Raw genomic sequence first — 27,474 nt, 5'->3', positions numbered from 1 at the left:
GTGCATTCCCAGTATGCAAAAAAAAAAAAAGTGAAGCAAATTGTTATTACTTTGAAAACAAAGACAGCAGGTGAGCATGTTAATTTTAGCATGGGATTAGTTTGTTTTTGTTTTTGCTTCTACTGCCACTGAGTTGTTTTCAAGGGTTCTCTACCAGATAACTGTGTGTGCTTGGACTGCGTAACACTTCATTGAGGAAATCAAATCATTATTCAGGGTGCAACACTTGTAGTCTTTGTATTTTAAAGCAAGATTTATTTTCCTGAAAAAAATTGTCATTGGGGGGGTCTCTGAGACCAGTGTCTAACCTAATATGCTTGTCAGTTAGCAACAGCACATGTGTTCTTTAAAGGCTTGATTCTTATCTCAGATCCATAAGTGCATAGTACCAAAAAATGGAACAAGCTATGGTACCAGCTGCAGTGTGCTCAAATGTGCGATTACCAGAATTCTGTCTTCCACGTGACATGTTAAGTCTTAAGGTATACATTTATCTATGGTGGTAGCCTGTGCTTTTAAAGTTCCTGAGAAAGGGAGCGTGGGTTGCCCAAAAGAGGGGTGTTTTACACATTATTTTTTGGACATCTAAAATTTTTTATGAAATGTATCAAATGCACTAAGTGATTTATAAAGCAAATAAAAGAGATATGCTCTTCCCTAAGCCATTTACACTGTTGTTATTGACATGAAGTGACAAACAAAAGCAATGAACTCTTGGATATACGTGGAATGGGGAAAAGGGAGGATGGAGATTAAAATGGTGTGGTTATCTGATTGGCTTGGCTTGTTTAGCCTAACTAAAAGAAGGTTGTAGGGTTGAGGGGAGATATGATTGCTCTCTATAAATATATCAGAGGGATAAATACCGGAGAGGGAGAGGAATTATTTAAGCTTAGTACCAATGTGGACACAAGAACAAATGGATATAAACTGGCCACCAGGAAATTTAGATTAGAAATTAGATGAAGGTTTCTAACCTTCAGAGGAGTGAAGTTTTGGAATAGCCTTCCAAGGGAAGCAGTGGGGGCAAAAGATCTATCTGGCTTTAAGATTAAACTCGATAAGTTTATGGAGGAGATGGTATGATGGGATAACATGGGTAATTAAATATTCATGGTAAATAGGCCCAATGGCCTGTGATGGGATATTAGATGGGGTGGGATCTGAGTTACCCAGGAAAGAATTTTCTGTAGTATCTGGCTGATGAATCTTGCCCATATGCTCAGGGTTTAGCTGATCGCGATATTTGGGGTCGGGAAGGAATTTTCCTCCAGGGCAGATTGGAAGAGGCCCTGAAGGTTTTTCGCCTTCCTCTGTAGCATGGGGCACGGGTCACTTGCTGGAGGATTCTCTGCTTCTTGAAGTCTTTAAACTACGATTTGAGGACTTCAGTAGCACAGATATAGTTGTGAGGTTTTTTGCAGGAGTGGTGGGTGAAATTCTGTGGCCTGCGTTGTGCAGGAGGTCAGACTAGATGATCATAATGGTCCTTTCTGACCTAAATATCTGTGAATCTATGTTATATGATGATTCTGCTACATCAATTGTTCGGTAGAATTTTGTATCTCCCTTGTTGCTTTCACTGCTTATTGTGGACATTGCAGAAAAGAATTAGTCTTGGGGAGTGATTTGAAAGAAGACAGGAAGTGGACTTGGTTGTCTGGGGTTGGAAGTGTGTTCTGTGTAAAGGGGGCCATACAGAAGGAGATGCAAAAAAGAGAAAGGAGGGGAAGACAGGAAGGTGCTCTGAAACTGTGTATCATTGACAGAAATATAAATGAAAGCTGACTAGGGAGGAATTATGTAGGACCTTATGAGATGGCAAAATAGGAACTAGGGGAGGGATTCAGTGGGGAGTGACATGGGGTGAATGACAGCTGAGAAAGATGATCTTCGCAGCTGTATTTTGAATGCAGTTCAGGGAAGCGACGTGGGTAAGAGACAGGCTAAAGCAGAGTTAATGGCCAGGGTATGGACAATGGTTTTAGCTATTGAGACAAAGAGGAAGGTTTATATTCTTGGAATTGCAAGACTTGGAAACTGTGTGTCTTCATGAGGAGAAGAGGGATGAGTCTATCATGAGATCCCAAGTTTGTGACATCTGAGTGATGGGGATCATGGTGGTGGTATCCACGCTATAAAAAATGATAGAGGAGGGATGGAGAAGAAGAGTAAGCTCTGCTTAGGTCTGCCCTATTGTGCCTTTTTATGCACTACAAAGAAAGATGTATGTTTAATAAAGCACACACTATTTGCCTGAGAAGCAAAGGGAAAAAAAGATTTCCAAAAAACCCATACACCCAATCCATCCTACCATCCTCAAGAATAAATCTGGGAAAAGAGGTGAATTGTGCACCATGGGCCTTCCTACACTTGAAATGCTACAGCAACTAACCTCAACAAGCATGGAAAGCTGTGGTCTCTGACAGCCTGGATTCAAATCATTCAGGGCTTCAAGAATAAAATTCAACCAAATGAGCTGCCCCCTGAAATAGATATAGTGACAAAGCAGTTGTCAAAATAGGTCTAATACGTTTCCTACAGCTAATGCTATTAAGCAGGAAAACCATCACGTTTTCCTCCATTTGTGATTTCCAAGTAAGCTTCAAGAGCAAGCCCATCTAAAGGGTAATGCAATAATCCCCTACATGTAAGAGACAACTCAGGTAATTGTTCCAAATCATCCACGGAGATTTCTTAGAAACCAGAAATACTTGAGCCATACCTTCTACCCCAGCTATGAACTGTGTATATGCTGGTTAAGAAAACCCCATCTTTACAGTATAAAAAGATACTAACAGATGTAATAAAATCACTGGGTGTGGACTCTTTGCCCATCACTAGGAAATCATCAACCAGTGAGAGTAGTGCAGGCTCCATGCCATTCCTCGGTCAAACTCTAAATCGAAAAGGATCAAGGAAATCTGATGACACTAAAAGATTCCAGAGTTAACTCCCTTGCCATATTCCCAGTCTTCCCCAAAAAAGGAAGTTGAGAGGTGCACTGGTAATTAGGAAGATTACCAGCATTGAGAGAGATCTTGAGAAGGCACCTAACTGCTGCTTTTTTGAGGGAAGCTAGCACTCTGCCTTCACACCAGGAGGGTTACCAATCTCAGGGCTGAGCAGCAATGGACCTGTCATATGTGTACAGGCCTTTTGGCACTCATGGAGGAGACCCTCTTGGACCAAAAACATCCTGTCCCTATTTTATATTTGGCAAAAAGCTAAATAGCTGTAGAAAAGCTGGACCATTAGTACAGGACACCATTAATGATTAAGGGATGCTACTTTCCTCGTTCCCAACTTGACTAGTCTGAGGAAGGGCCAATATTCTTTTTGACCCAGATAACTGGAGGATAGAAAACTCATTATCCTGCTGACGGAATAAGAAAGGCTGGTTCCTTTTCAATAAAGCTGAGAGACAGGAACAGCTCCACAAGAGCAGACTGCTCAGGAGGATACAGGCCAAATGTTTCTGTTTAAATGGTGCGTTAATCTGGACATGATGTGTACATGAAACACGTATGACTCTCAGACTTGAGAAGTTAATGTTTTTGTTTGCGTCACTGAGAATGAATAAATACAAATCCTGGAAATGGAGGCCATGTTTATATAAAAAAAATGTACTGAGACCTGTTTATTCCATGGTGACAAGTCTTGAATATTCCACATGATCCGTGATTATTTATGTACTTGTTTCTGAACCAGGATAGAAGGGTCATCTTTCATAAGTGCAAAATATCACATGCATTTTCTGGAATAGACAATGTGACCCTCTTAAATGTATACTTCAGGGAGTTCTCAGCCTACTGGTGATTTTACAGTTCTTACAGCTAACTCAGAGTTCTAAATGCAAAATCAACCCTCAGAGACATCATCCGACATTGGCTATTCTGTAGAGCAGTGGTCTCCAAAGTTTTTGGCTCACACACCCCTACGGTGAAGACTGGAAGACCAGCCGCAGACGCACTGCCGACGGAAGAAGAATGGAAGACCTGCTGGAGGGGAACACCAGCTGTGGACGTGCAGAGCTGCTGCCGAAGAAAAAAAATGGTGGAGTGCTGTCCGGCAGTGCTCCTGCTGCCGTGCATCCCCTGGGATCATCTTGCGCAACCCCTTGGGGTGCGCGCACCCCAGTTTGGAGACCACTGCTGTAGAGGATATTGGGTTTACAAACAGTGAATGGATAATGCTTATCTCTATATTATTATTCATTATCCAATTCCAAGAGGGGGAGCAGGACTTTCTAACTAATAACCTGCTCCCAGATATTCTCCTTTTAAGCACCTATTCTGTATAGGACATATAATAGGGCAGCAGCCATTAGTGGGTGATGTCCAACCAGAAATTTTGATAAGAATGTGGGAGGTGGGGAGAAGGAACAGAAGACAGGTTAAAACAAGCAGCAAAAACAAAATAAAAATCTGATTTGACCTGGGCAGAGATCAAGGACAGTCACTGCCTTTACCAGTCAGATTTAGTTTGTTGGATAGCACTCTCTAAGACTGCAAACTAGGATTTATAATTGTACTGTGATTTCGCACAAACTGTTCTGACTTTTGAGTTGTGTTTCACTAAACTGTTAAGTTTCTAACAGTCAAACTCAAGATCTTTTTAATCAGTGTAACAGGATAATGCATGTATCTTGCATGAAATGGTAATGTCAGTGTTGAGATAGTTTTGCTAAATGTGTGTGACTGACATGTCATTTGTCTGATCCATGTTTGTGAAATAATGGGACACTGTAAGGTCCCATTTGGCCAAAAATGTGTATATAGGTATGTATGTATTTTACAAAACCTGAGACTAATAAGTGTTGATGTGAAATGTAACATACAAACTAAAATAAAATACCCTTGCAGCATTGTCCCAGTGCATTAGAACCTGAAAATGAAATTGACTAGAAATGAACTATGCTATTTTCATTGTCCAAGTAGAGAGAAGTGCAAGGAGTAAAAACAAAAAAAAAACCCTAGATTTCTGAAAGCTATTTACATTAACTTGTCAATTTTTATACTCTAAGATGATGACTGTCCTGTAGGTAAAGATTTTTTTAAATATGATTTTTATCCTGACAGTTCTCCTTTTCTTTAGTTGAAGTGAATTTACTGGTGAGTTTGAAGGGTCCAATTTTTTAATCGATATCATACACGTCATTGTAAATTTAAAACAGCATCACTTTATTATAATATCCACAAAGAATTTTTTCACTGTGTTATTTTAATGTGTTTGGCCATGTTTAAAAAGTTTTTTTAAAGCAGTGTTGTTCAAGTGTTGTCTTTTGTTTAGGACAATACTATTTGAGGAACGCACAGACCAGGAGTGGCCAAACTTACTGACCCCCAAGCTGCATACAATAATCTTCAGAAGTTGGAGAGCCGCAAGATACGCACAACCTGCCCCACGGGGCGGCGCGTACTAGGGTGTGGGGCTTCTGCCCCAATGCCCCCCCACTGGGCTAAAGCCCTTAGACTCCCCTCCCTGCAGGGCAGGAGCCCCTCATCCCACCACTCCTCCGCAGGGCAGAAGCCCCAAGGTCTCCCCTTCCTCAGTCTTGTAGGCGGAGAATGGAGGGGGAATGCATGGGGGGCTCTGGGAGCTGCACTTTAACTGTAAAAGAGCTGCATGCGGCTCACGAACCACCGTTTGGCCACACCTGGCACAGACTGTACTATAGAAAAAGAGACAAACAACAAAGTGGGGGTTCTTTGGTACTGCTACACTCTGATAACTAGCATTCCTTTGTTTCTTAACTCTTAGAGTAAGGACAACTTGTTTTTAATAACTACTGGTGGCTAATGATCCCACACATAACTGCCTGTTTTTAATAGGTTTCCAGCAATGCATTTCTGTAGGGCAGATTTAAATTTTTGCGGTGTTATTGTGCATGCAGTGTGCTGCTGTGGGATAGTTGGAACTTTTTCTCCACTTATCTGCCTATAGCTAGAGGCACCTAGTTTAATAATATATTAAGCCTCAATGTGTCTCGAACAAAAGAGTCAGCCACAATAGGGTGTCTATTCTTCCACAGATGAATGTGCAGATTTACACACCTAACTCACTCATAAGCAGATAGGGGACAAAATTACTTCCTGTTCTGTAATTTCACAAGTTAAAAAGTTTGCTGGAAAAATACTGTAGTATGTTATGATTAATTTTTGGTCAATTGGTGTCAGTTCACAAAGTAACATCTTGTTTTCTGTGTGTTGCAGGTAGCATAGTGTACCTTGGGATGATGTTGGGGGCATTCTTCTGGGGAGGCTTGGCAGACAAGGTGGGAAGGAGGCAGTCTCTCCTGATATGCATGTCTGTCAATGGATTCTTTGCCTTCCTGTCATCATTTGTCCAGGGCTATGGCCTCTTTCTCCTCTGTCGCTTATTTTCTGGATTTGGGTAAGCTCTTCTGCTTTCTTTCATTTTTTTAAATTTTTCTGTGTTTATGAAACTTGCCATATGTTTAATCGTACATGGAAATACACATTATGGAATGTAGGATTATAGTCTTATTTCAGTGGCTGGAGAATTATACAGTGCACATATGTGACTAGCCCTAAAAGACCTATCCAAGGGGAGGAAGGATCGTCTTTTGGCTATGACATGGGACTGAGAACTGGAAGATGTGGGTTCAGTTCCTGTTTATGCCACAGACATCTTGTGTGAACTCAGACAACTAACAATTTCTGTGCCTCAGTTTTCCTATCTCAAAATAAAATATTACCTATGTCAAAGGTGTGTGTTAAGACTTCATTAATGTTTGTAAAGCATTTTGAGAACTTCATATATATGGTGCTATACAAGCACAAAATATTACTAGGAGTCAATTGCTAAATGTGAAAACTGACCTTTAGTGACACTTGCCCCATATTGTGGGTGTTACCTTGAGTGTATATTTGGGGCTCTGTTTGTTTCAATTTCTTTTGGTCTAAGTAATTTTTGATGGGGTGGGATGGTTTAAGGGATTGGTAGTAGGACTTTTTCTGTTGCAATTTTAAACCCTGCTTTGGTCAGTGTTGGGGTAGTATGGGGAAGCTTCTGCAGTCTGCCTGTATTCTTCCTCTGCTTTTGTGTATAAAGAAGGACTTAGTCTCCAGCACTAACAATTTGGCACCTCTAATAAGCACTAGATTCACAAAGGGTGAAATTCCCCCATGATACCACTTCCATTTTCACTTCAGGCCACTTGCATCCCTGCATAGAGTCTGCAGCCTTAGGGTGGTCCAGTGAGGACGTTCAGCCTCCTCCCTCAGTTCTGACTTCTGCTTCTGGAATGATGGTGGAGACTGAGGTTTTTGGACACAAACTGACTTCCCTTTGGTTCCTCTAGGGTTTAATGGGATCTTAACGATTTTGCTACCCATGCTCCATAGACACTGTAGCCAATGTGAACCGGTCAGCCTAGAACACCAACACCCAGCAAAAGGCTTTCTGTCAAGACCAAGGACTATCCTGCCACAAAATATACATCTCCTCCATTCACTTCTGAGGCACCATAAAAGAAAGTCTCATCTGCCTTCCAATCTAAATCTGTGGAACCTCAGAAGAGGAAGATTTTGAAGAAGAGCCTATGGGTTAGAGTGCTTTTAGAGAGAGACTCTTCATCTTCTCCTGAGGATACAGTAATCTCCTCCATTACTAGCTCCCTGCTTCTTTCAACACTTGATAACCCTTAAAGCTACAGTCTTAGACTTGGAACTGACAGCTGTCCAAAAGAAGTCTCATGTATTAAAATCATGACACTTTGTAGAGTAGCTGTACCAACCAATGAAGGGTTGACTGGACTGGTCAATGACCTCTGGATGACCCTTCACCAACTTTCAGAAAGGCTCTGGTTCCACCATTCCTTCTACTGCAACCCTGCTCTGAAGTCTTCAATAGTGGCTGTGGCTTGTGAGCCAGTGCAAGTCAAAACCACAAATCCATTCCTCATGATAAGGATGTGAGAAGTTGGCTTCTTTGGCTAGATGTAGAGATCAATAGGACTTGAACCCAAGCCTGGAGTGCTATGAGGCAACTAACAGTCCCACATTGCCGCCCAGTAGCAGCTGTAACCTGGCTACTACCTCTGACCCATAATTTACAGAGAGAGGTTCAACATCACGGGAAGTTCCACATCAAGTGATCTGACCAAGAGTAGTCTTAGTGATCCCTGATTGGCTCCTTGTCCCTATATAAACCCATGGAATGTACCAGGTAGTGTCCAGGCAACAATGTGCATCCCTCGCTAGCTGCCATGACTGCCCTGCTTCTCTGTTCATGAACCTCTGGTCTTGAGCTTTGGTCTGACTCCCAGCTGACCACTAGAACTCCAACATGGACCTCGATACCTGGTATGGACCCTCAGCATGATTCCTGACTCTGGCTCTGACCCTCGGCTTAATTTCTGACTCCGGCTTGACCGTCAGCTTGACTCTTGACCCTAATACTGGCTTTGACCCCTTAGCTTCAGTTCTGGAATCCCAAGTCCTGACTACTTTCCCCTAGTATCCTGACAATAGGAAGGTTATTTATCTGCAAATCTACAAATGAGAGTGGCTAATTCTCAGGGTCCTCTTGCCAGATATGACTATGCTAAGTGGAACAAGCTGGCATCTTTGATTGATCATCTGCTTGAAGTTGTAATAGACCACAACCATCCAATCTGAAAGCCAAATAAACACTTTATCAAGGCTGCTTACAGTGCCTCAGATATGGCAGCTATTTCAGTAGCAATGATAGCAACTAAAAGTTACTAAAAGCTTTCTAAAAGTTCTAGTTTATTTCAGCATGTGCAAACCAAGGTGAAACATCTACTTTCTAAGGGGCCTTTACAGTTGTGGCGGGGGGGGGGACAATGTGGGGTGGGGGGCAAAGGGTGAAATTTCAGCTTTCTTGGGGCTGTCTCAACCATCATACAAGAAAAGGACACCATTTGGCACCTCTCAGTTGTACTGACCTTTATGGGAAGAACTTCCAGAAGTTCTTTTACTCCTCTCTTGGGACTAGGGGGAAAAAATCTTTAAAAAACAAAAGTTGACTCCAGCTTTGACACCAGGTGAGTGAAGCAGCAAACTTGCCATGAGCCTTGACTCAAGTCTTGTATACATACATCTTTCCTCAGTCCTCCTCTTGGGTGACATGGAGTAGTTACTTTAGTCACATGGGTTTTGGAAATAGAGGTAATTTACACATTCAGCTCCATGCCTTCCCTGGACCCTCTTCAGGGATCCTTGGCCAGCACTGATGGAAGATGTCGGCTCCCTCTTTCTATGGGGAGCAATCAAAGAAGTCCCTTTGTTAGCTGGGGAAGGGGCTTAATTGCAGATACATTCCTGTGTAAAGCAAATGAAAAGAATGAAAAATTTTAATCAAAGGATTGAGTGATATGTTTTACAATCTGAACCCTCTGGGATATTATTGGAGAAAGGTGTCAAAATAATTTCCTACAGGGTCAGAACATTATCTCAGACAATTGTATATAGTTCTTAAGTTATTATGTGAAATATTACATTTGTCATTTCTTTTACATCATTAAAGTGTACACCATTTAAACTGGCCTTTAATAGTACAACGAATCTAAAAGCAGGAGGAGAAATCTGGACAGGAATGCCATCCTCTGATAAGAGGTCTTATGAGACTAAAGCTGTAGGGCGGATGCCAGAATTTCCTGCAGTCAAAATACACCTAAACAAGCAAGAAACCATGCAGAAAAGAACGGTTGATTACATCATGGCTTCTCCACAAACTGGAAAACCAGAAGATGAACCAGAAGCTTTTAATAGAAAGCTCAATGGAGCAGAGGGTGGTTAGGCTTTGGGTAAGATTTTCAAAAGCATGGAAGTCCCATTTTCAGAATGGATTTAGACATCTATGTCCAATTGACTGTCAGAGAGACTGAGGCTAAGTGTCTAAGTGACTTTTGAAAACAGACCTTAGGCACCTAAGTCATAGGCACTTCTGGAAATTTTACCGCAAAACGAGCTTTGCCATTTCAAAGCAGGCTGGACTCCAGAAAAAGCTGAAACATGTTTACTCACATAACAAAACTGGGAATAACTAGCAGAAAACATAAATATCACAAAGATACTGCTGGAGAAAGGGCATCTCCCTGAGAGAGATGAGCATCTGAGAAATGAGCTTGAGGTGACATGAAAAGATGAAGAAATTCTGGGTAACATGCAAAGTCATCTCTTCTTATGACATCATTTTCCATAAGCCTGGCTCCTCCACTGAGAGAGATCAGAACTCGCTAGGAGACTGCACCTTATCGCTGGCTAAAAAGCCTAGGAGGGTGTGACACAGAGGCTCATTGGTAGTTCACTGCTCTGTGTCAGTAACTCTTGTCAGGCTTCTCACACTCATTACACCTAACACACTTGTTATAATGTGTATCTAAAAGGTGTCGTGTAGTATATTTCAAAAAGGAATGACACAGTGGTGATATCATTGTGAAACGTATGTGTTAACATTATATGAGGAATTATGGACATTCACTGCTATTATGCTTTACAGTCTGGGACCCAACAAGTTTTCTTCCAGACAGGAGGGAAGATAGCTATCATTTACCTATCTCCACTGTAAATTAAGACAGGGGTGACCTGCATTCTTGTGGCTGTGAGCCACAGTAGCATAGCATTTAGGGCATTCAAGAGTTACAGGGCAGGTGTTGACTGAACCCCTTGCTGGTGTGGGCTGAATGAACTCCAACGCATCATAGAGGCTTCAGCATTGACTTCCTACAAGCTGAAAACATCTGGAGAAGAGACAGAGCTGCATTCGTCAGCTGGCCACCGAAGGCTCTTCCTACATTTGACTAAGACAAATAAGCACCTTGTTATCTCTGTCTTTTAAGTCCCTAGAGGAAGACTTCCACAATACTGGAACTAGATTTTTAATTTCACCATGAGTTAATACTACCTTGAACTAAAATTGCTACCTATTATGACAGATCAGCCATTGTGAACTGTTAACTAGTGCTGGAGAATTTTATCTAAACTCCAGGTAGTTTTGATAAGTAACAGACTTTAATTTATTTTGCTTTACCTAAGTGATTACTTGATTATTTTAAGATGAATTCTTCTTTTCAGAAAGCATGTGTTCTTTTCACAACATCAGAACATACACTAGACTTATAGTTTATAAAGCAGTGGTCATCCCAACTCTCCTCTACGGCTGTGAGACTTCGGTGACCCCACAGAAAACACCTGAAAAACCCTAGCACCAGCACTTTCTTCGGAAAATCCTCAACATAAAGTGGGAGGATCGTCACACTAATGTCAGTGTCCTCACAGAGGCCAACATCTTCAGAGTTGAGGCCCTGATTATCCAGCATCAGCTGAAGTGGAGCAGGCCCTGTGTGCGCATGCCCGATGTACACTTACCAAAACAACTGCTGTACGCCCAACTCACCAAAGGAGAAAGGAAATGGGGAGGCCAAAATAAATCCTTTAGAGACACCTTCAAGATAAATGTCAAGACATGTGGCATTGACACCACACACTGGGAGACAGCAGCCCAGGATAGGGATAATTGGTGAAGACTTGTCAGAGAGGGAAGTCCACTTTTGAGGAAGATTGCCTTGCTCTGGTCACAGAAAAATGCCAGAAAAGAAAGGAAAGACAAATGTCACACAGCAATCGCGGGCCAACTGTGTCTTCCAGCACCATCTGCAATGTCTGCCAATGAGCCTGTGGCTCAAGGATCAGACTCCTCAGCCACCAAAGGACCCCTGAAAAATAAAACCTGTGAAAAAAATTATCCTTGACCTCGGGGATCACTGACGACCTAAGTTATAAAAAGTCTGTAAATAACTTACTTAGCTGAATAAAACATTTGTTTCAGTAGGAAATTTCAGTCTAGTTGCCTTGAAATAATTTTAAGCTGATAGGTGATGTAGCATAGAGAGTGGAAAATGTGTTGTATTCGTTCAGCATCACACTACATATAACAGCAAACTGAGTTCGAGGCAGTGAAAAGATAGCTGAAAGAATGCATGCATTCTGAGAGCAATTACAACCGAGAGAGTCTTCAGATAACACATGATTTGTGGTGTCGTGAAACTGATACTTTTCCAGACAAAAAGAAAGAAGCTTGAATTACTGGGTCTTGATTTATAAGCTAAAACATTTATACTCAAAATTCTTTTCTGACCCTTGTCTTTTATCTGAACCAGAGTAAAAGTTTACCAGGTTTGCTCCCTAAACCATGTTATTAACTAAGATGTTATACTACATACAGTAGAACCTCAGAGTTACTGCCTCTGAACAAAACATTATGGCTGTTCTTTCAGAAGTTCACAACTGAACATTGACTTAATACAACTTTGAAACTTTACTATGCAGAAGAAAAATGCTGCTTTTAACCATCTTTATTTAAATGAAACAAGCACAGAAACAGTTTCCTTACCTAGTCAAACCTTTTTTTAAACTTTCCCTTTATTTTTTTAGTAGTTTATGTTTAACAGAGTATTGTACTGTATTTACCTTTTTTTTTTTCCCCTGCTGCTGCCTGATTACATACTTCTGACTCCAATTGAGATATGTGGTTGACCGGTCAGTTCATATCTTTGAGGTTCTACGGTAGCTTAAATGTGAGAAGAACAGTGACCTACTAATTTAATAGACGAAAAGCCACAGATACATCCCCTCGACTTTGTAGTTTATGGGGACGTATCCAAGGGTCAGGCTTTATACATGTGCTAAGAGGCTGTAGCTCACGAAAGCTTATGCTCTAATAAATTGGTTAGTCTCTAAGGTGCCACAAGTACTCCTTTTCTTTTTGCGAATACAGACTAACACGGCTGTTACTCTGAAACCGAGGATAACAGCGTGTTTCAAGACATGTTATGATCTAGAGAGAGTTTCCATCCTGCAGACCTTGGAGCACATTTAATTGGAGTCAATGCTCAGCTTCCACAGCTTTTCTAAGAAGCTTTTCAATAGAGCCTATTTGCAAAGCTGCTGCCTGGTGCTCTGAACACACTTTTGCATACCATTACTCCCTAGATTTAGCCTGAAGAGCTGATACTTAATTTAGTAGTGTTACAATCATTATTTCGATCTTGCTCAGACCACCTTTATGAGGATCACAGTTACCAAACTTCCAGGCCCAGAATCAGGTTGCATGCAATGGAAGTTCTCTGAGATGAGTGCCTGCATGGATCCATACAAACCACCTTCTGTCACCACTTCTTCAGAGTCTATGTGCTGACCTTTGAGGTACTAGAAGGAACTCTGAGGAAGGGTGAGGACATAACTCCATATCTCTAGTTTGCGCCTAGAGGTTTGTATTGTATAGTCCCAGAAGCAGTCATATGAGCCCCAGTCACCTAACCCCATAGTCATGGGTTTCCCTTGTTGACTAAAATTCCTAAACCTCCAATCTGAAAGTGGCTATTTCCCTCTAATAGGCATTCCGGCTGCACATGTACCCGAAGGACCTGCATCCTACTGTACATGGTCCAGAGGCACTTGAATTTAAAACAGTTAAAATGAACTGCATTGTACTGATTTTCATTAAATTACAATTTTTCTAAGGCGCCATTGAGCAGGTATTCTTCAAGGGAAACTGTTATGATTGCCTGCTCTCTTTCAGATATTACCAGTTTCCTGAAGGCTCTGAAGGGGAGAAGTCTTTTATGAAACTGGGTGGCAGTGGGAGTCTGTCACCAGGCTATAGAAACCAGGCAGAGAAAAGAGGAGCTGATAAGAAAGGGAAGGAACAGTTGCAATTGGACAGTGGAGCAGGAAAAGCAGGACAATAGATGGGTTGATCCAAACCAAGAAGCAGCATAATAGCAGTTGTATTTTTCAAACTCTGTCATGTAGCATCTTAGCTGACCACAGGTAACAGGATGGATGAATGTTGCAAACGCCATCACAGACCGACACAATCTCTACTGTACTTTAACTGTCTGGCTCTGATCCAGTTTATAAGCAGAAGACGACTAGATATTTCAGTCAAAGAGCATATTACTGCCTTATGCATTTTAATCTTGTGTGTTTTTCCTATTTATCTGTTTATTCCTGACATGCCTCTGCATTTCAAGCCCCTTTCGTGAACAATCTGCAAACAGACACCAATACTTTCTAAAGCCAGGTTCCTGATTGCTCTGCATAAGTGTTGCTTGCATCCCAGCTGTCACAGTGTGTGTTGCCCAAATCTACTGCGACAAATTACAGCCCTGCAGGTAGATTAGCAGATGCTTATAATGTTTTTTGATGTTACAAATAGAGAGATGCATCTTAGTTTGTTTATTTTCAGAAATCCATCTCTCCTGCCATATATTGGCTAAATTCTTTTGTTCTTCACTCTCATAATTCCACAGAACAAATAACTACTGATTAACTCAAACATAAAAATGTAAATCCCTGTTCCTTTATTCAGTATGATGAATTTTCTTTTGAGGTCAACAATTGCAGCTTCTTTTGATGAAAACTAAGACATTGTTTTAAGTGATTTTTTTCCCAGTAAGTAACAGTTCTCTTCTTTAAATGTTGCTGTCTAAAATAGAAAGATCGAAAATTGATAATGAAAACACAGTTATGATGGAGGTTGGGTGAAACCTCACTGAAGTTGGATGACAGATGGGCATGATAGGTGCCCTTTCAGGATAAGTGTAAGAAGCAGTTAAGCTCCTTTTTGGAGTAAGGTAAAACAACAGGATACCTTTTAAAAAAAAAATCCTCACATTTTGGACCACTTTCATCCTTGGTGTAAGTCCACTGAATGCATTTAACCCATTATGTCCAGCACTTATCCAAATGGTATAAATTTTGTAAATCATTCATTAGTGAATGAATTCAGGAGGCAGTGCTCAAAAGCGCATATAGTATTTTTAGGAAGGACGTGTCTACTGTAATGGAAATTCCTAGGAGCGGGACTCAAAAAGAGGAGCTGGCATTATCCATCTTAGAGATCACCACATACAGCTATATGAACACGACAGAAAATCCTACGATATCCAGATAGATTGAAAGTAGTTCAGTGGTAGAGGGCAGTTAACATAACAAATTGAAGGTGGAAGCTCAATGCCTTAGCAAATGTCCCTGTGAAATCAGGAGGAGTTTCTTTGTTTTACAATCCAAAACTTTCTGTGTGCATCTAGCATCAGACTGAGGCCCAAGGAAAACGCAATGGTAATGATTTTGTCATTGTTCTTTATTTGTATGATTTATGGAATATGGAGCTGGAAGAGTCAGTTTATTGTCATTCATCCATCTATGCTGTAAGAAAGAGAGACATTTTTAAGTAGTAGAATGGTAAAAAATAACCCTAAAGGGAGAGCATTTCTCATTGGTAAAATCCTTATTTTCTTAAAAGACAGATTTTTTTTAAGTGCCTTGATGTTTTGTTATCAAGACTAAAAATGCTCTGCCACCCAAGTCTGGAGCTCTAATTCTCAATACCAGGGTTTCCTAAACATTTGCATTGTGTGAACCACATCTTAGTAAAGCGATTGTTTTGTGGAGCATCTTCCCTCTCATTTGCTCTCATGCAGACCACTCCTCCCATTAGAGATCAAATAACAATCTGTGTGGCAATTACAGCAATGGCTTTGTAATATATAAAAGGGTGGAGGAGGGGGTGATAGCCCATTTGATGGACACCCAGCAGGCCAGTTAGCTGTAAAATCCCCCTTGGTAGCTGTTCTTTACTTGCTTTACCTATAAAGGGTTAAAAGTCCACCAGGTAAAGAAAAAAAAGTGGGCACCTGACCAAAAGAGTCAGTGGGAAAGTAGAACTTTTTAAAATTGGGAAAGAAACTTTCCCTTTGTTCTCTCTGGGCTGAAGGATCAGAGCATCCATGCTATAAGCAGCTTAGCCAGGTATGATAATAAGTCATCAGATCAAGCCTAGAACTACTTATCTGAACTCCAGTGTGTAAGTAGATCAGAATGTTAACTAGATGCCATTAGGGTTATTTCTTTTATTTCTTATTGGCTTGCGGACTCCTCTGTACTAGCCCCAGATGCTTTTGTTTGCTTGTAACCTTCAAGCTGAACCCCCAAGAAAGCTATTTTGCGTGCTTGATTTTTGGAATTGCTCTTTTAAAATCTAGCAAAAGCCTAAGTTCCAGATGTATTTTCTTCCTTTTGGTTTTAAATAAAATTTACCTTTTTAAAGAACAGGATTGGATTTTTGGTGTCCTAAGAGGTTTGTGCATGTTGTTTGATTAGCTGGTAGCCACAGCTAATTTCCTTTGTTTCCTTTTTCAGCTCTTCCCTGGAGGAGGGGGTGAAAGGGCTTGACGGCACCCCACAGGGAGGAATTCCCAAGTGCTCCTTCCTGGGCTCAAAGTGGGTTTTATTGCATTTGGGTGGTGGCAGCATTTACCAAGCCAAGGTCAGAGAAAAGATGTAACCGTGGGAGTTTAATACAAGCCTGGAGTGGCAAGTATTAATTTTTAAAATCCTTGCGGGCCCCACTTCTGCACTCGAAGTGACAGAGTTGGGATTCAGCCTTGACAGGCTTACATTGGGAAAAGTAATTAATGTATTTTAATTGTCTTTAATGCATTTTAGAAGTTGGAGGAAGAATCAGGTCCATGTGACCTTCCAGCTCTTTGTGGACCACCTCTGAGTGTTCTGAAGAACATTGGTAGTCCAAGGGACATTGGTGGTCTAAGACAGCACGTAGAGAGGAGCTTCATGCATCCAAATAGTGATGTGCCCTTCATTTTATTGACTGATAAGGACAAATAAAAATGTTTCTGTTCTGATTTTCTTGGGTATAGTATATTGACAAGATACCAATGAATGCTGAAGAAACCCCTTCTTGGATGCAACAGGCCTAAGTAACTACTCCCCAGTATCAAACCTTTTATTTCTGAGCAAGCTCATGGAAAAGCTAGCCAAAAGCTGCTTTCAGCCTTCTTTAGTCAAAGCCAGTATCTTTGTTCCTTTGCTATCCTGATTCAGGCTATTATAGAGCAGAAACAGCATGGGTGGCACTGATGGAGGATCTGATGTTACTGATAGTTGCAGGGGGTGAGGAGGGGGCAGATATAGGTTCTCATATGTTTGGACATTTCCACAACATTTGATATGTCATCGATCCCCATATATTGCTGTCAAGGTGGAAAGGATCCATGGTAAAGAACTAAAAGAGAATGATTTTTTTCCTGGAAAGATGCGCCTAAAAGGTAGTCATGTACCTCCACGGCAGACTCACTTCCAGAGTCCCACAATTATAAATTCTCTGACTTGTCTTATTTAAGGTTTGCATGCCACCATTAGGAGAAACGGTGAGACTCCACAAGCACAAACATCAACAGTATGCGGAAGACACATAACTCAGTCATTCACAACACATGATCATACCACTGTAACCCAATTAACAGTGCCTGACTGAGATCAACGTGTGAATGAGGAAGAGCCATACCATAACTTCTGTCTAGCAAGACAGAAGTTAAGCTATGGCAGAGGGAAACGCTTTGAAGAGTTTGCAGCAATGAAGTCTCCTTTGGTCATAAAGGCATGCCTCCAACTTGTCAGGTCAGTCCATAGTTTAGGTGTGCTTCTAGACTCATCTCTGATGCAGAGCTCTCACATCGCTGCATCTGGGAGAAACATAGTCTATTATCTCCAACTGGCTAGAAGACTGTCTCATTCTTGCAGATGATGGCCTTGTCTAGATAATACATGCCTTTATTACCTCCCAGCTGGACTACAGCAGTGCATGCCTTCATTACCTCCCAGCTGGACTTGTGAGTACTACGTCTGGGAAAATTACAAAATACAGCAATGTGCTTCCTCAGCAATCTGGGGTGTCACCTCCCCACTCTGTTTCTTGCTCATGTCACTGGCCTCCCACAGAAGGATACATCAACTTCAAGATCTCAGTCCTTATTTTTAGGGCAATATATTGAACTTCCACTAGTCAAGAAAGCTAAAGTGCTTCAGGCAAGGCATACACCATCAGAGTTTGAGGTTTAAAGTCAATGGGATTTAGGTTCTTTTGAAAATCCCACTCATAAGTGTTCAAATATGAGTTTAGGAGCCTAACTTTAGGCTCCAATTTTGAAAATTTTACCTTGTGTGTATCGAAAGTTCACAATAACTTTATGTACTGAAAATGTAAATAATTTATCCACTATTAAAACTGAAGCGATTTTGTGTTTAAGTGATAAAGATTTTATGCCACCAAGAGTAAAGTTTTTAACAAAAATACAGATATAGGCTTTAGCCCCTGATGTTGTGAACACATGCACTTTGAAGTCAATGGAACAAGTCATGTGCGTAAAGTTATGAACCTCCTTAAGAGTTTGTAGTATCACAGCCGTGCTTTTTGATATGTTGTTCTTTGCCTATAGAAATTTTATAATATTCAAATAAGATACCGTAATAGTAGAGGCATTTTTGAAAAAGCATTTATAATTTAGTTCATTATAAATTTTAACCTAAAATTGCAATAAATTGCACAATTTTTCATACTGGTTTTATGAAGTCTCAGATGTATTTAAATCAATGGTATTTTTTAAAAAAAAACGGTGATTTCAATCATGATTTAAATCAGTCCATCCTGCTGTCAGAATAACCAGCATTTTTAAGCTAGGGCCAAGCCTTTTCAGTTCAGTATAGAAAAAAGTAGAATCCGGGGGAGGGGGAAGAGATATACATTTTGGTGCCTGATGTTTATTTTACAAATGAGGATTAACCACATGACTCATAAATTTAACAAGGCACACAGCATACTTTGTTTAGCTAATTAATTGTCTGAAGCAGATTTAGTATTGTATCCTGTGGGGAATGGTGTTTGTATTCCCTGTAAAATGCAGGGTGAAATCCTGGTCACATTCAAGTCAATGGCAAAACTTCCATTGACTTCATGGTAGTCAAAATTTCACACGTGTATATAATTTCACCAAGAGGCTAATGGTGACTAAAAGCAGACTGCCTTTAATACATCATTTTCAATTTTATTATAAAAATATAGTGGGTCAAATTTTGTTCTGTTACCCCAGCCAAGATCTTGAATAACTCAGCTGAAGTCATTGAGTTGTTAAGCATTTGCACCAATGTAACAGCAAAATTGGTCCCAGCATGTGTCTGCACTGTAGCACATACATGGTTTCATACAGCCTTTGGCGGATGTGGTATTTTTGTAACCTTGAGTTTTAGTTCATTTGGGTTAATTAATTCCTAATATACAGTAGTGATAAAATGTAGCACCAGCTGATGCGAAGAGACCACACTACAAGAGAACCCCCTCACAAAGGCGACAAATGTGAAGAGTCAGAATTGATTCTCCACTGCCTTTTGTGTAGTTATTTACACTGTGCAAAGAGAGCACAATGCAAATAAATGGAATGTGAGAGTTTTGCACCCAGTTTGTGAAGGCGTAAATGCCTGTACAAGGTGCAATGCAATGGAGAGTCAGGGCCATTGGTTCTTTCATGTGCAATATGAACATCTACCAGCATTTTAAGCTTTTTATTAGCCTGTTGGTTACTCTGTGAAAATGTCAGCTTAATCTCATCAAGGAAGAGACAGAAAATTGCATTTTTCCAAAGCTGATTAATTCCTCTGTATTTAAGTTTCTTACCTTTTAAAAAACATTTTTTTGTAATACATGGCTCTAAGAGTTCTTACAATATGTCTCTACATGATCTCCAGGTATCAGCAAAAAAATCCAGTTATGCTGGAGAGTCATCATATATTACCAAGGCCAATTTAGATAATGCTTCCAAACCTTCAGCCATACAGGGTTTTTAGGTCATAGGGTACAATCCAGCCTGCTAAAAGCAGATTGACATGTCAAAGTGATGTTAGCTGCCCATGCTCCAGTGTGGTGGTCTCAGTGGTGATGGTCACTGCTTTGTGCAAAACCCCAGTTTGAGTGGCCTGCATCATTCATTGACCTGGGCAACAGTGGTTTAAATCAAAGCAACTAGAAAAAGGTAGAGTCCATAAACATAACATAAATAAGAAAAAAAGCCCTTGGCCCTCAGGGCTTCCATCTCCATCTACCTCCCTTGTACTTCCAGTCTCTTGGTTGGTATGACAAAGTTTCTCCTCTACCTTGGTGGGTCTTGCGCTTATTGGCGGATTTGCTCGCCTTGGAGCTTCACGGCAGCCCTCAGCTTGGCCGTTTTTCTGAACCCACAGTCCAGGTCGACTCCTCCTGTATCTGACCAGGAGTTGGGAGGTTTGGGGGGAACCCAGGCCCGCCCTCTACTCCGGGTTCCAGCCCAGGGCCCTGTGGAATGCAGCTGTCTAGAGTGCCTCTTGGAACAGCTGTGCGACAGCTACAACTCCCTGGGCTACTTCCTTATGGCCTCCTCCCAACACCTTCTTTATTCTCACCATAGGACCTTCCTCCTGGCGTCTGACAATGCTTGTACTCCTCAGTCCTCCAACAGTCCGCGTTCTCACTCTCAGCTCCTAGTGCCTCTTGCTCCCAGCTCCTCACACGCGCACCACAAACTGAAGTGAGCTCCTTTTTAAACCCAGGTGCCTGATTAGCCTGCCTTAATTGATTCTAACAGCTTCTTGATTGGCTGCAGGTGTTCTAATCAGCCTGTCTGTCTTAATTGTCTCCAGAAGGTTCCTGATTGTTCTGGAAACTTCCCTGTTACCTTACCCAGGGAAAAGGGACCTACTTAACCTGGGCTAATATATCTGCCTTCTATTACTCTCCTGTAGACATCTGGCCTGACCCTGTCACAGTTGGCCACAGGAGAAACAGTCAACTGCACCCTGCCCTGGCCTGTGACTTTGGTTATCGTCTTCCTGTGAAGGTTCGGAGTGACCCTGTGCAAGCCCAGGTGGTGAAGGTCTTGTTGCATGTTTGGGGGTGTCTGTTTGTCATCCTGGGGGACTTTTGTCGAGGCACCCTTGTAGGGATGCTTATTGTGGGCTCTTTCTGACACCCAGCTGGATATTAGGGCCTTCCCGGGGCTTATCTGGCCTCGTTCCCATCTCTCCCTCATGGTGCGGTTCTCTTCCTTGTTGCTCATAGTGGCCCCCAGTGCCTCTTTGGTGGGAGGCTCCTAGGCAGTTTGAGCAGTCAGATAGTCATCCATGAGGTGGGTTCCTTCCATCAGTGTTTCCAGACAGTGTCTGCAGCCCCAGTCTTGGCCTGCCAATGGGAGAATCTGTATGAACTGTTCAGCAACGATCAGCTCCACTGCCTCGGGTCCCATCTGAGTTTCCGACGTTAGCCAGCACCACCAGAAGTCCTTCAGTTTCTGGGCAACCACTCATTACCTGGCCTTTGGGGGTATCTCTCATTGCAGAAGAGCTGATGGTAGGTCTGTTTGTTAATGCCTTATCAGTCTCAATATGGCTGTCTTCACAAGTTCATAATCTTGTGCAGCCCAACCAATCAAGATCCTGGTACACTACCTGAGCTCCGCCTGCCAAAAGGGGGCACACTGGATAGCCTGCTGCTCCGAGGGCCATTGGGATGCCAACACTACTCTCTCAAAAGTTATCAGGAAGGACTTGGGGTAGTCATCTGCCATGATCTTGGGAAACATCAGGTCTAGAGACATTCCCCAAATTTCGGTAGGCACAGCTCCTGCCATGGTGTGGTTCAAGCAGCTTTGTAAAGGCAGCAGGTAAGTCATATATTGTAATAACTTGGTACTGGTGTGTCAACATCTGCTCTAACAGTTGCTGTTGTCATTCTGCTGCTGTGCTTGTGAATTGACTAGCAATTGTAGGAGCCGATTCACCTTCATGTGGGACTTTTTTGTTCTTTTTCATTTTTTGTTTTGTTTTTAATGGGCTGTCCACTTTTCAGTGGTAGCGATATCCCACTTTTGGTACCACCTGTCAATAGTAATGGACACCATCTTTTGCAAAACCTCAGTTGAAGTGACCTGGGTTGGGCCTTGACCTGAGCAGCAGTGGCTTAAATCAAATGAACTAAGAAAAGGCATAGGCCAAAAACACAACATAAACGAGTCAAAAAGTCCTTGGCCCTCAGGGCTTTTGTCCCCATCCTTTGTACTTCCAGGGGCTGCTAGCTCCTTTGGAAGACTGGCAGAGAGTTCTTGCTCTTGAAGCCCCACACTCTTCTACCTCTTCTTATCCTGTTCCTCCCTCTTTATTTCTCATAGGTGGGCCAAGTGAGCTGTAGCTCATGAAAGCTTATGCTCAAATAAATTGGTTAGTCTCTAAGGTGCCACAAGTACTTCTTTTCTTTTTGCTAATACAGACTAACACGGCTGTTAATCTGAAATGCAGGCAGGGAGAGTTCTTAACCCCTTTCTGCCTGTGTTTTATGTTGGGTTTGTGTACCTCATCACAGGTGTTTGAGCTGCTTCATGCTGACCGCATCCTGGTGATATCTTAAGCTGCTTGCCGGGGATCAGGATCTTTCTCCTTTTATCATGACACTAGAATATGGCACATTACAAGTTCCTCCCTCCTTCTGTTTACTAGAAAATATCCTGCCATTTCCCCCTAACCATCCAAAAGACACTTGTATCAATTCTAGACTCAAGGCACATTCCTTTGCCTTGAAGTCTCCTAAAGCCCCAGTCCCACAGCTTGCATGGCCTTGGAGATTTGGAAATAAGATTACACACTGAATTTTGAATTTCATAGTCATGGCCCCCAGATTTGCCTGAACTGTCCCTGTGTACTAGATAATTTTTTAAAGTGCTTTGAAAATGCAAAGCTCTATATAAGTAATTTAAATATGACTATTTATTATTAATACAACATAGCATAGGCTATCTGAATTTGTAACTACTACCGTAGTAACTGCAATATGTGGATATAGTCTAGATTCTCTAATAGGTGACAAAAACTTGAAGCAAAAAGGAAAGTAGTCACTTCTATCTGGACCCTCATTCAAATTTAGAAGCAAGAATATGGTGATAAGATTCGTAGAAGAGTGACCAGAATATGTAAATACCAGTTAAAAATATCCAGAGGGCACTACAAACTTCCTTAATGGATAGAGGCGGTTATAGGAAAAAAATCACTGCCATGCCAAGAACTCGTTTTCAAAGCAAATATGGCGTTAAAGAAGCTCTTCTGCGGACTAAAGCAAGCCCCAAGTGAAAGTGTTGCTTCTAAGAGGTGAGCGCTTTGAATGCCAAGTCAACACAAGTGCATGTTCAACACCTCTTAGGGTTAGGCAGGGATATGGAATACTTGTTTCTGCCATCGCCCGTGAATTCTTCAACATAATTTAAAGAATTTAATTTGAGCATCGAGTACTACATTCAGGGTATTTTTGTAGGGATGAGAGTCAGTGCTCCACCTCAGACCAGAAGGAGGTTTGGTTATTGCAGCTTTAAGACACCTTTGTACACTTCCAGTCTTGGGCTGTTCTGGAGAGTGGACCCCGGCCTGACTGAGGCAGCCCTAAGGACCTGTCTAAATTAACAACATCCTCCACAGGCTCAGAATCTCTGTAGCACTCTGGGCTGCAGCCTCATCCCTGACTTGCTTTCCACAAGCTTACATCCAGCAGTTCCCTACTCCAAGATGTAAAGGGGATCCTTGGAGAACAGCCTTATGATTGTCGTCTGTGTCTGTACTAGGGGGATTCTCACCCAGATGGATATTAGGCTGTAAGGTCCCCTTTATACCCTGCTGGCCCTTTTGCCCACCATAAAAGGACTGGAGTGGGGATGAAGATCTCACACTACATTTCTAGCTCTTTAGCAAGAGTGGTATTTTATGGGGCTATGACTCTGTGTAGCAGGACTTTTGCAGAGAATTTAAGAACTAGCATGCTTCAGTCAATCTCGGGAGCTATTTATAATATATGTAAGAGTCTATTATGGATCCTTTGCAAATTGATGCCTAGAAGGAAGCAACAAAAAAACAACCCCTTTGAGACATGTAACCACTTAGTGAAGTACCTTAACATCTTCTAAAATAAACTGTATTGGAACCCACTGAATGTTCATGGGACAGAAGTTTATTTTTGCATTACTCTTTTCCTCTATAATATTTGTTTTAACCTGTTGGTAAACTTGCTTCTTTCTCCCAATCAGTTTTAGCAGCCAGTGTGACAGCAGCATAAATGTGCATTTATCCTTATCTTGAAATTCAGTTGCGACTTCACCATGTGTGAATTGCAGCTGTTTTACAGAGTATATCCCACGTTCTCTGAGCGATTCACTGATCTGAAAATACTCCTTGAAGCTCCATAGACATTGTCTTAAACACTGAAAAATGAAAGCACAAATCTTGTGTCCTGGGACATGATGGAACATTTTGCAGTTTTAAGAAGTATCATTGTCTTTTTAGCCTATAACAAAGATCTAGACCAATAATGAAAGCCCTGAATCTAATGCTGAAAATTATACTGATCTTGAATTTTATTAGGTTTTATAGAGGAAAGCTGAACCATTTTTCTCATTGTAGCCTTTTGAGAGGTCCATATTTTCACCATAGATGAACTGAACTTTATGTAAAATTGTGTTTTAAATAGACATTTCTAAGCTAACTGCAGGCAGTGGCCACATTGCAGAAAAGGGGCTTGATTTGTGACATTGACACTGGACCCCCAGGACAACACAGCTTAGTATCAGATGTAGTAAACCAATTTACATTGTGTTAAATCTAAGTTGGCAATCATAATGAGTAAACATTTTGCTTAACTATTAAACAACAAAATTCCTCCTTCTCATTGGTAAATTGGTATTGATGATGGCTTATTGATCCCAATTTTAATACTGCTGGTGTCACAGATGATGTCATTTTTTAGCAGTATGGCCCCTGGCAGCACAAGCTTCAGAAATGCTCATTGTAATAAAACATTCGTTTCAAGTACTCTAAACCACCTGGATAGGGTAGGAGATCCTTCTAGGCACCTAGCTACTATGAAGATGGACACCTTAGAAATGCCTAACAAGGATAGAACTGCCAGGATGCTACAGTGAAGAAAAAGCTTTTAGTTCTCATTTCAGACTGTTCAGTTATAACCACATGGTATATTTTTAAACTTTGTTGTTATTAAGAATACTGTATAGGAGTCTTCCAACAATGTGGGTAACAATAAAATATTTATTGCTGTGTAACGTCAAAGAGTTAGTAGCATGTACAGTATTGCACGGTAGGGAGAAAAGAAGTTACAACTCTCTAGTCATTGCATCCAAAATTAAAATTCAAGACTCAAAGACCAAAAAGAGAAAAATCAGCATAAGTTACTAGCAAATCATAAAAAATATAACTGCATAAAACTTTTTAAGCATATGTGCAATAATCAGGGATATTTCAAATTTCAACATTCTTTTTGCCTATCTTCTGTTAAAGGAGGTTAAGCCAAGAGTTGGGGGGGGAGGGGGGGAGGAGTGAATGGAGGGAGAGCAGCTATTACTTACACCATGACTCCAGAAAATTTTACCAAAAATTAATTTAAAAAAATTCTCTGTGCTACATGAGAATTTTGTCGTCATGTTGGTAGACTACCAATCCTACCATAATAGTCGTATGGATTTTCATATAAATTAAGTCAAATACACAACTTTATGCTAGTTACAATTCTGCAAGCTCTATAACACAGCTCACTGACAATTTAATCTGGCACTTCTTCATTAACCATACTGTTTCCATAAAAATCTATGCATTTAATTGTGTCAAAAGTTTGGGGCTTCCCCGAAAGTTTTCAAATGCACTGCAGTCAGGCCTATGGCACATAGAAGACCTTTATTAAAGTGGCAATGTACTTAAGAAAAAACATAGATAAGAACGCTTTTTTTGTGGCAAAGTCTCTTTTAGTTCAGGTTCTAAGTAGTCGTGAAGTTTGTTCAGACTTGCTATTGCTCTGTCTTTAACACATGGTTTGTGTCTCCTTTTAGGATTGGTGGAGCTGTTCCAACAGTGTTCTCATATTTTTCTGAAGTTCTTGCTCGAGAGAAGCGTGGTGAACACTTAAGTTGGCTGTGCATGTTTTGGATGATTGGAGGCATCTATGCTTCTGCCATGGCTTGGGCAATAATTCCTCACTATGGTAAGAAACAAGTCTTTTCTACATGTGTATTACTTCTATCATGCATAATCAGTAAACCACTTTACAATCAGAAAAAGAGCGTACTCTGAGTTTGTATTCAAAATATTGACCTACTTACTATAAAGGGCTAATTGATTGTTTTTAGGCAAGTGGACACATTATATCAGGCCATAAATTACAAAATATTGAAACATGCAAAAATCAGCCATTGCTCATTCTTCAGCCAATTGTCCCTGAACCTCATGAGACTGGAACTTAATATACTGGAATCTCTTGAGTAACTTAATTGATGTTATCACCAAAACTGAAGAAATGTATTTGCAGTAAACAGATATCTTGCATCATACAGAAAAAGTTTGAAAACCATGGTGTCATATTTGTGCCATTGCTGCTGAAAAAAAAAAAGAGTAAGGCATTAGATCATAAAATCTTCAGAAAGGAGAGCAAGAAAGGTGGTTCTTGTTCATGTTTGTAACTCCAGCCCAGAAGACAGTGCTGCAGGGGCCGGTTGGCCATTAGTTATTCTTGTACTTCAGAAATGTAGAAATAGAATGGACAGCAATATAATGTAACAACTTTTAGACTGAATAAGATACAAAACGTCCAGCTGATTCAAGTTATACAGTGCACACCAATATAATGAAATAGCTCCTGAAAGTCATAGCACAGTGAAAAGGTAACCTTGAGGTACAATTTTGATTCCTGGGCACTTGGGCCTGACTCTAAGGTGTTGACTACTCACGGACTTCAATGGGCATGGAGGTTGCTCACCGCCCTTTAAAAATAAGCTCTTGTGGACAGGCAGGATGTAGAAACGTTGCTCATTGCGCCTTTCCAAACAATTAAAGGACTGCCATGAGATGCAATGGAAATCCTATCCAATTTTCTTCAGCCAGAACAATGGTGATGACAAGAGTTGGAGTGTAAAGGGAAGAAAATGGGGGATTCTTGAGGCTTTCATAAAGGTGATGAGGACAGGTAGTGCGAAGGAAAAGGAGGAATGGGTCATAACTATACAGACTAAATCTGCTTCATCAGGTAGCAAACAATCTTGAATTAAAATTAATCAGGGAATCTCAGAGAAAAGCTGAATCTGAGTTCCTGACCTGGCCTCTGGGTCCTTGAGTTGCCAAAACTCAAAAACACTTACTGGCAAGAGTATGTGAATTGATTTTACTTTTCAGTTAGTAAAGAGCTCTGGTTGCCAAGTAACTTTTTGTTCTAGTATACATTATTCTTTCAGGTTTCAGAGTAACAGCTGTGTTAGTCTGTATTTGCAAAAAGAAAAGGAGTACTTGTGGCACCTTAGAGACTAACCAATTTATTTGAGCATAAGCTTTCGTGAGCTACAGCTCACTTCATCGGATGCATCTCAAATATTTGAGCTTATGCTCAAATAAATTGGTTAGTCTCTAAGGTGCCACAAGTACTCCTTTTCTTTTTGCAAATACAGACTAACACGGCTGCTACTCTGAAACCTCTCATTTCAAAATGGCACCCAAGGAGGCAGTAAAGGGGGGGGGGGGGAAAACAAGGAAAGAGAAGTGCTTTGTGTTTCAAGATTTCCTCCCT

General features: G+C 41.1%; 1 protein-coding gene across 6 annotated transcripts in view; it reads left to right on the top strand.

Annotated features, from left to right (window-relative positions):
• The window catches only part of SV2C (synaptic vesicle glycoprotein 2C), a 213,967-nt gene that overhangs the window by 85,459 nt on the left and 101,034 nt on the right, over positions 1-27,474 (top strand). For 5 of the 6 annotated variants that reach the window (XR_012158914.1, XM_073344195.1, XM_073344194.1 and 2 more), the window contains 2 exons: positions 6,216-6,396; positions 25,751-25,902. Coding sequence is in view for 5 of the 6 variants with exons in the window: in XM_073344195.1 (XP_073200296.1) it covers positions 6,216-6,396; positions 25,751-25,902 (333 nt within the window). In the remaining variant the exon portion in view is untranslated. The remainder of the gene's footprint in view (positions 1-6,215; positions 6,397-25,750; positions 25,903-27,474) is intronic. The other variant, XM_073344199.1, reaches the window with a different exon arrangement.

Source organism: Lepidochelys kempii, chromosome 5 (assembly GCF_965140265.1).
Source record: "Lepidochelys kempii isolate rLepKem1 chromosome 5, rLepKem1.hap2, whole genome shotgun sequence".
Taxonomy (NCBI): domain Eukaryota; kingdom Metazoa; phylum Chordata; order Testudines; family Cheloniidae; genus Lepidochelys; species Lepidochelys kempii.
The sequence above is the reverse complement of the archived record's forward strand: the minus strand, read 5'-3'. Positions and strand labels throughout refer to the sequence as shown.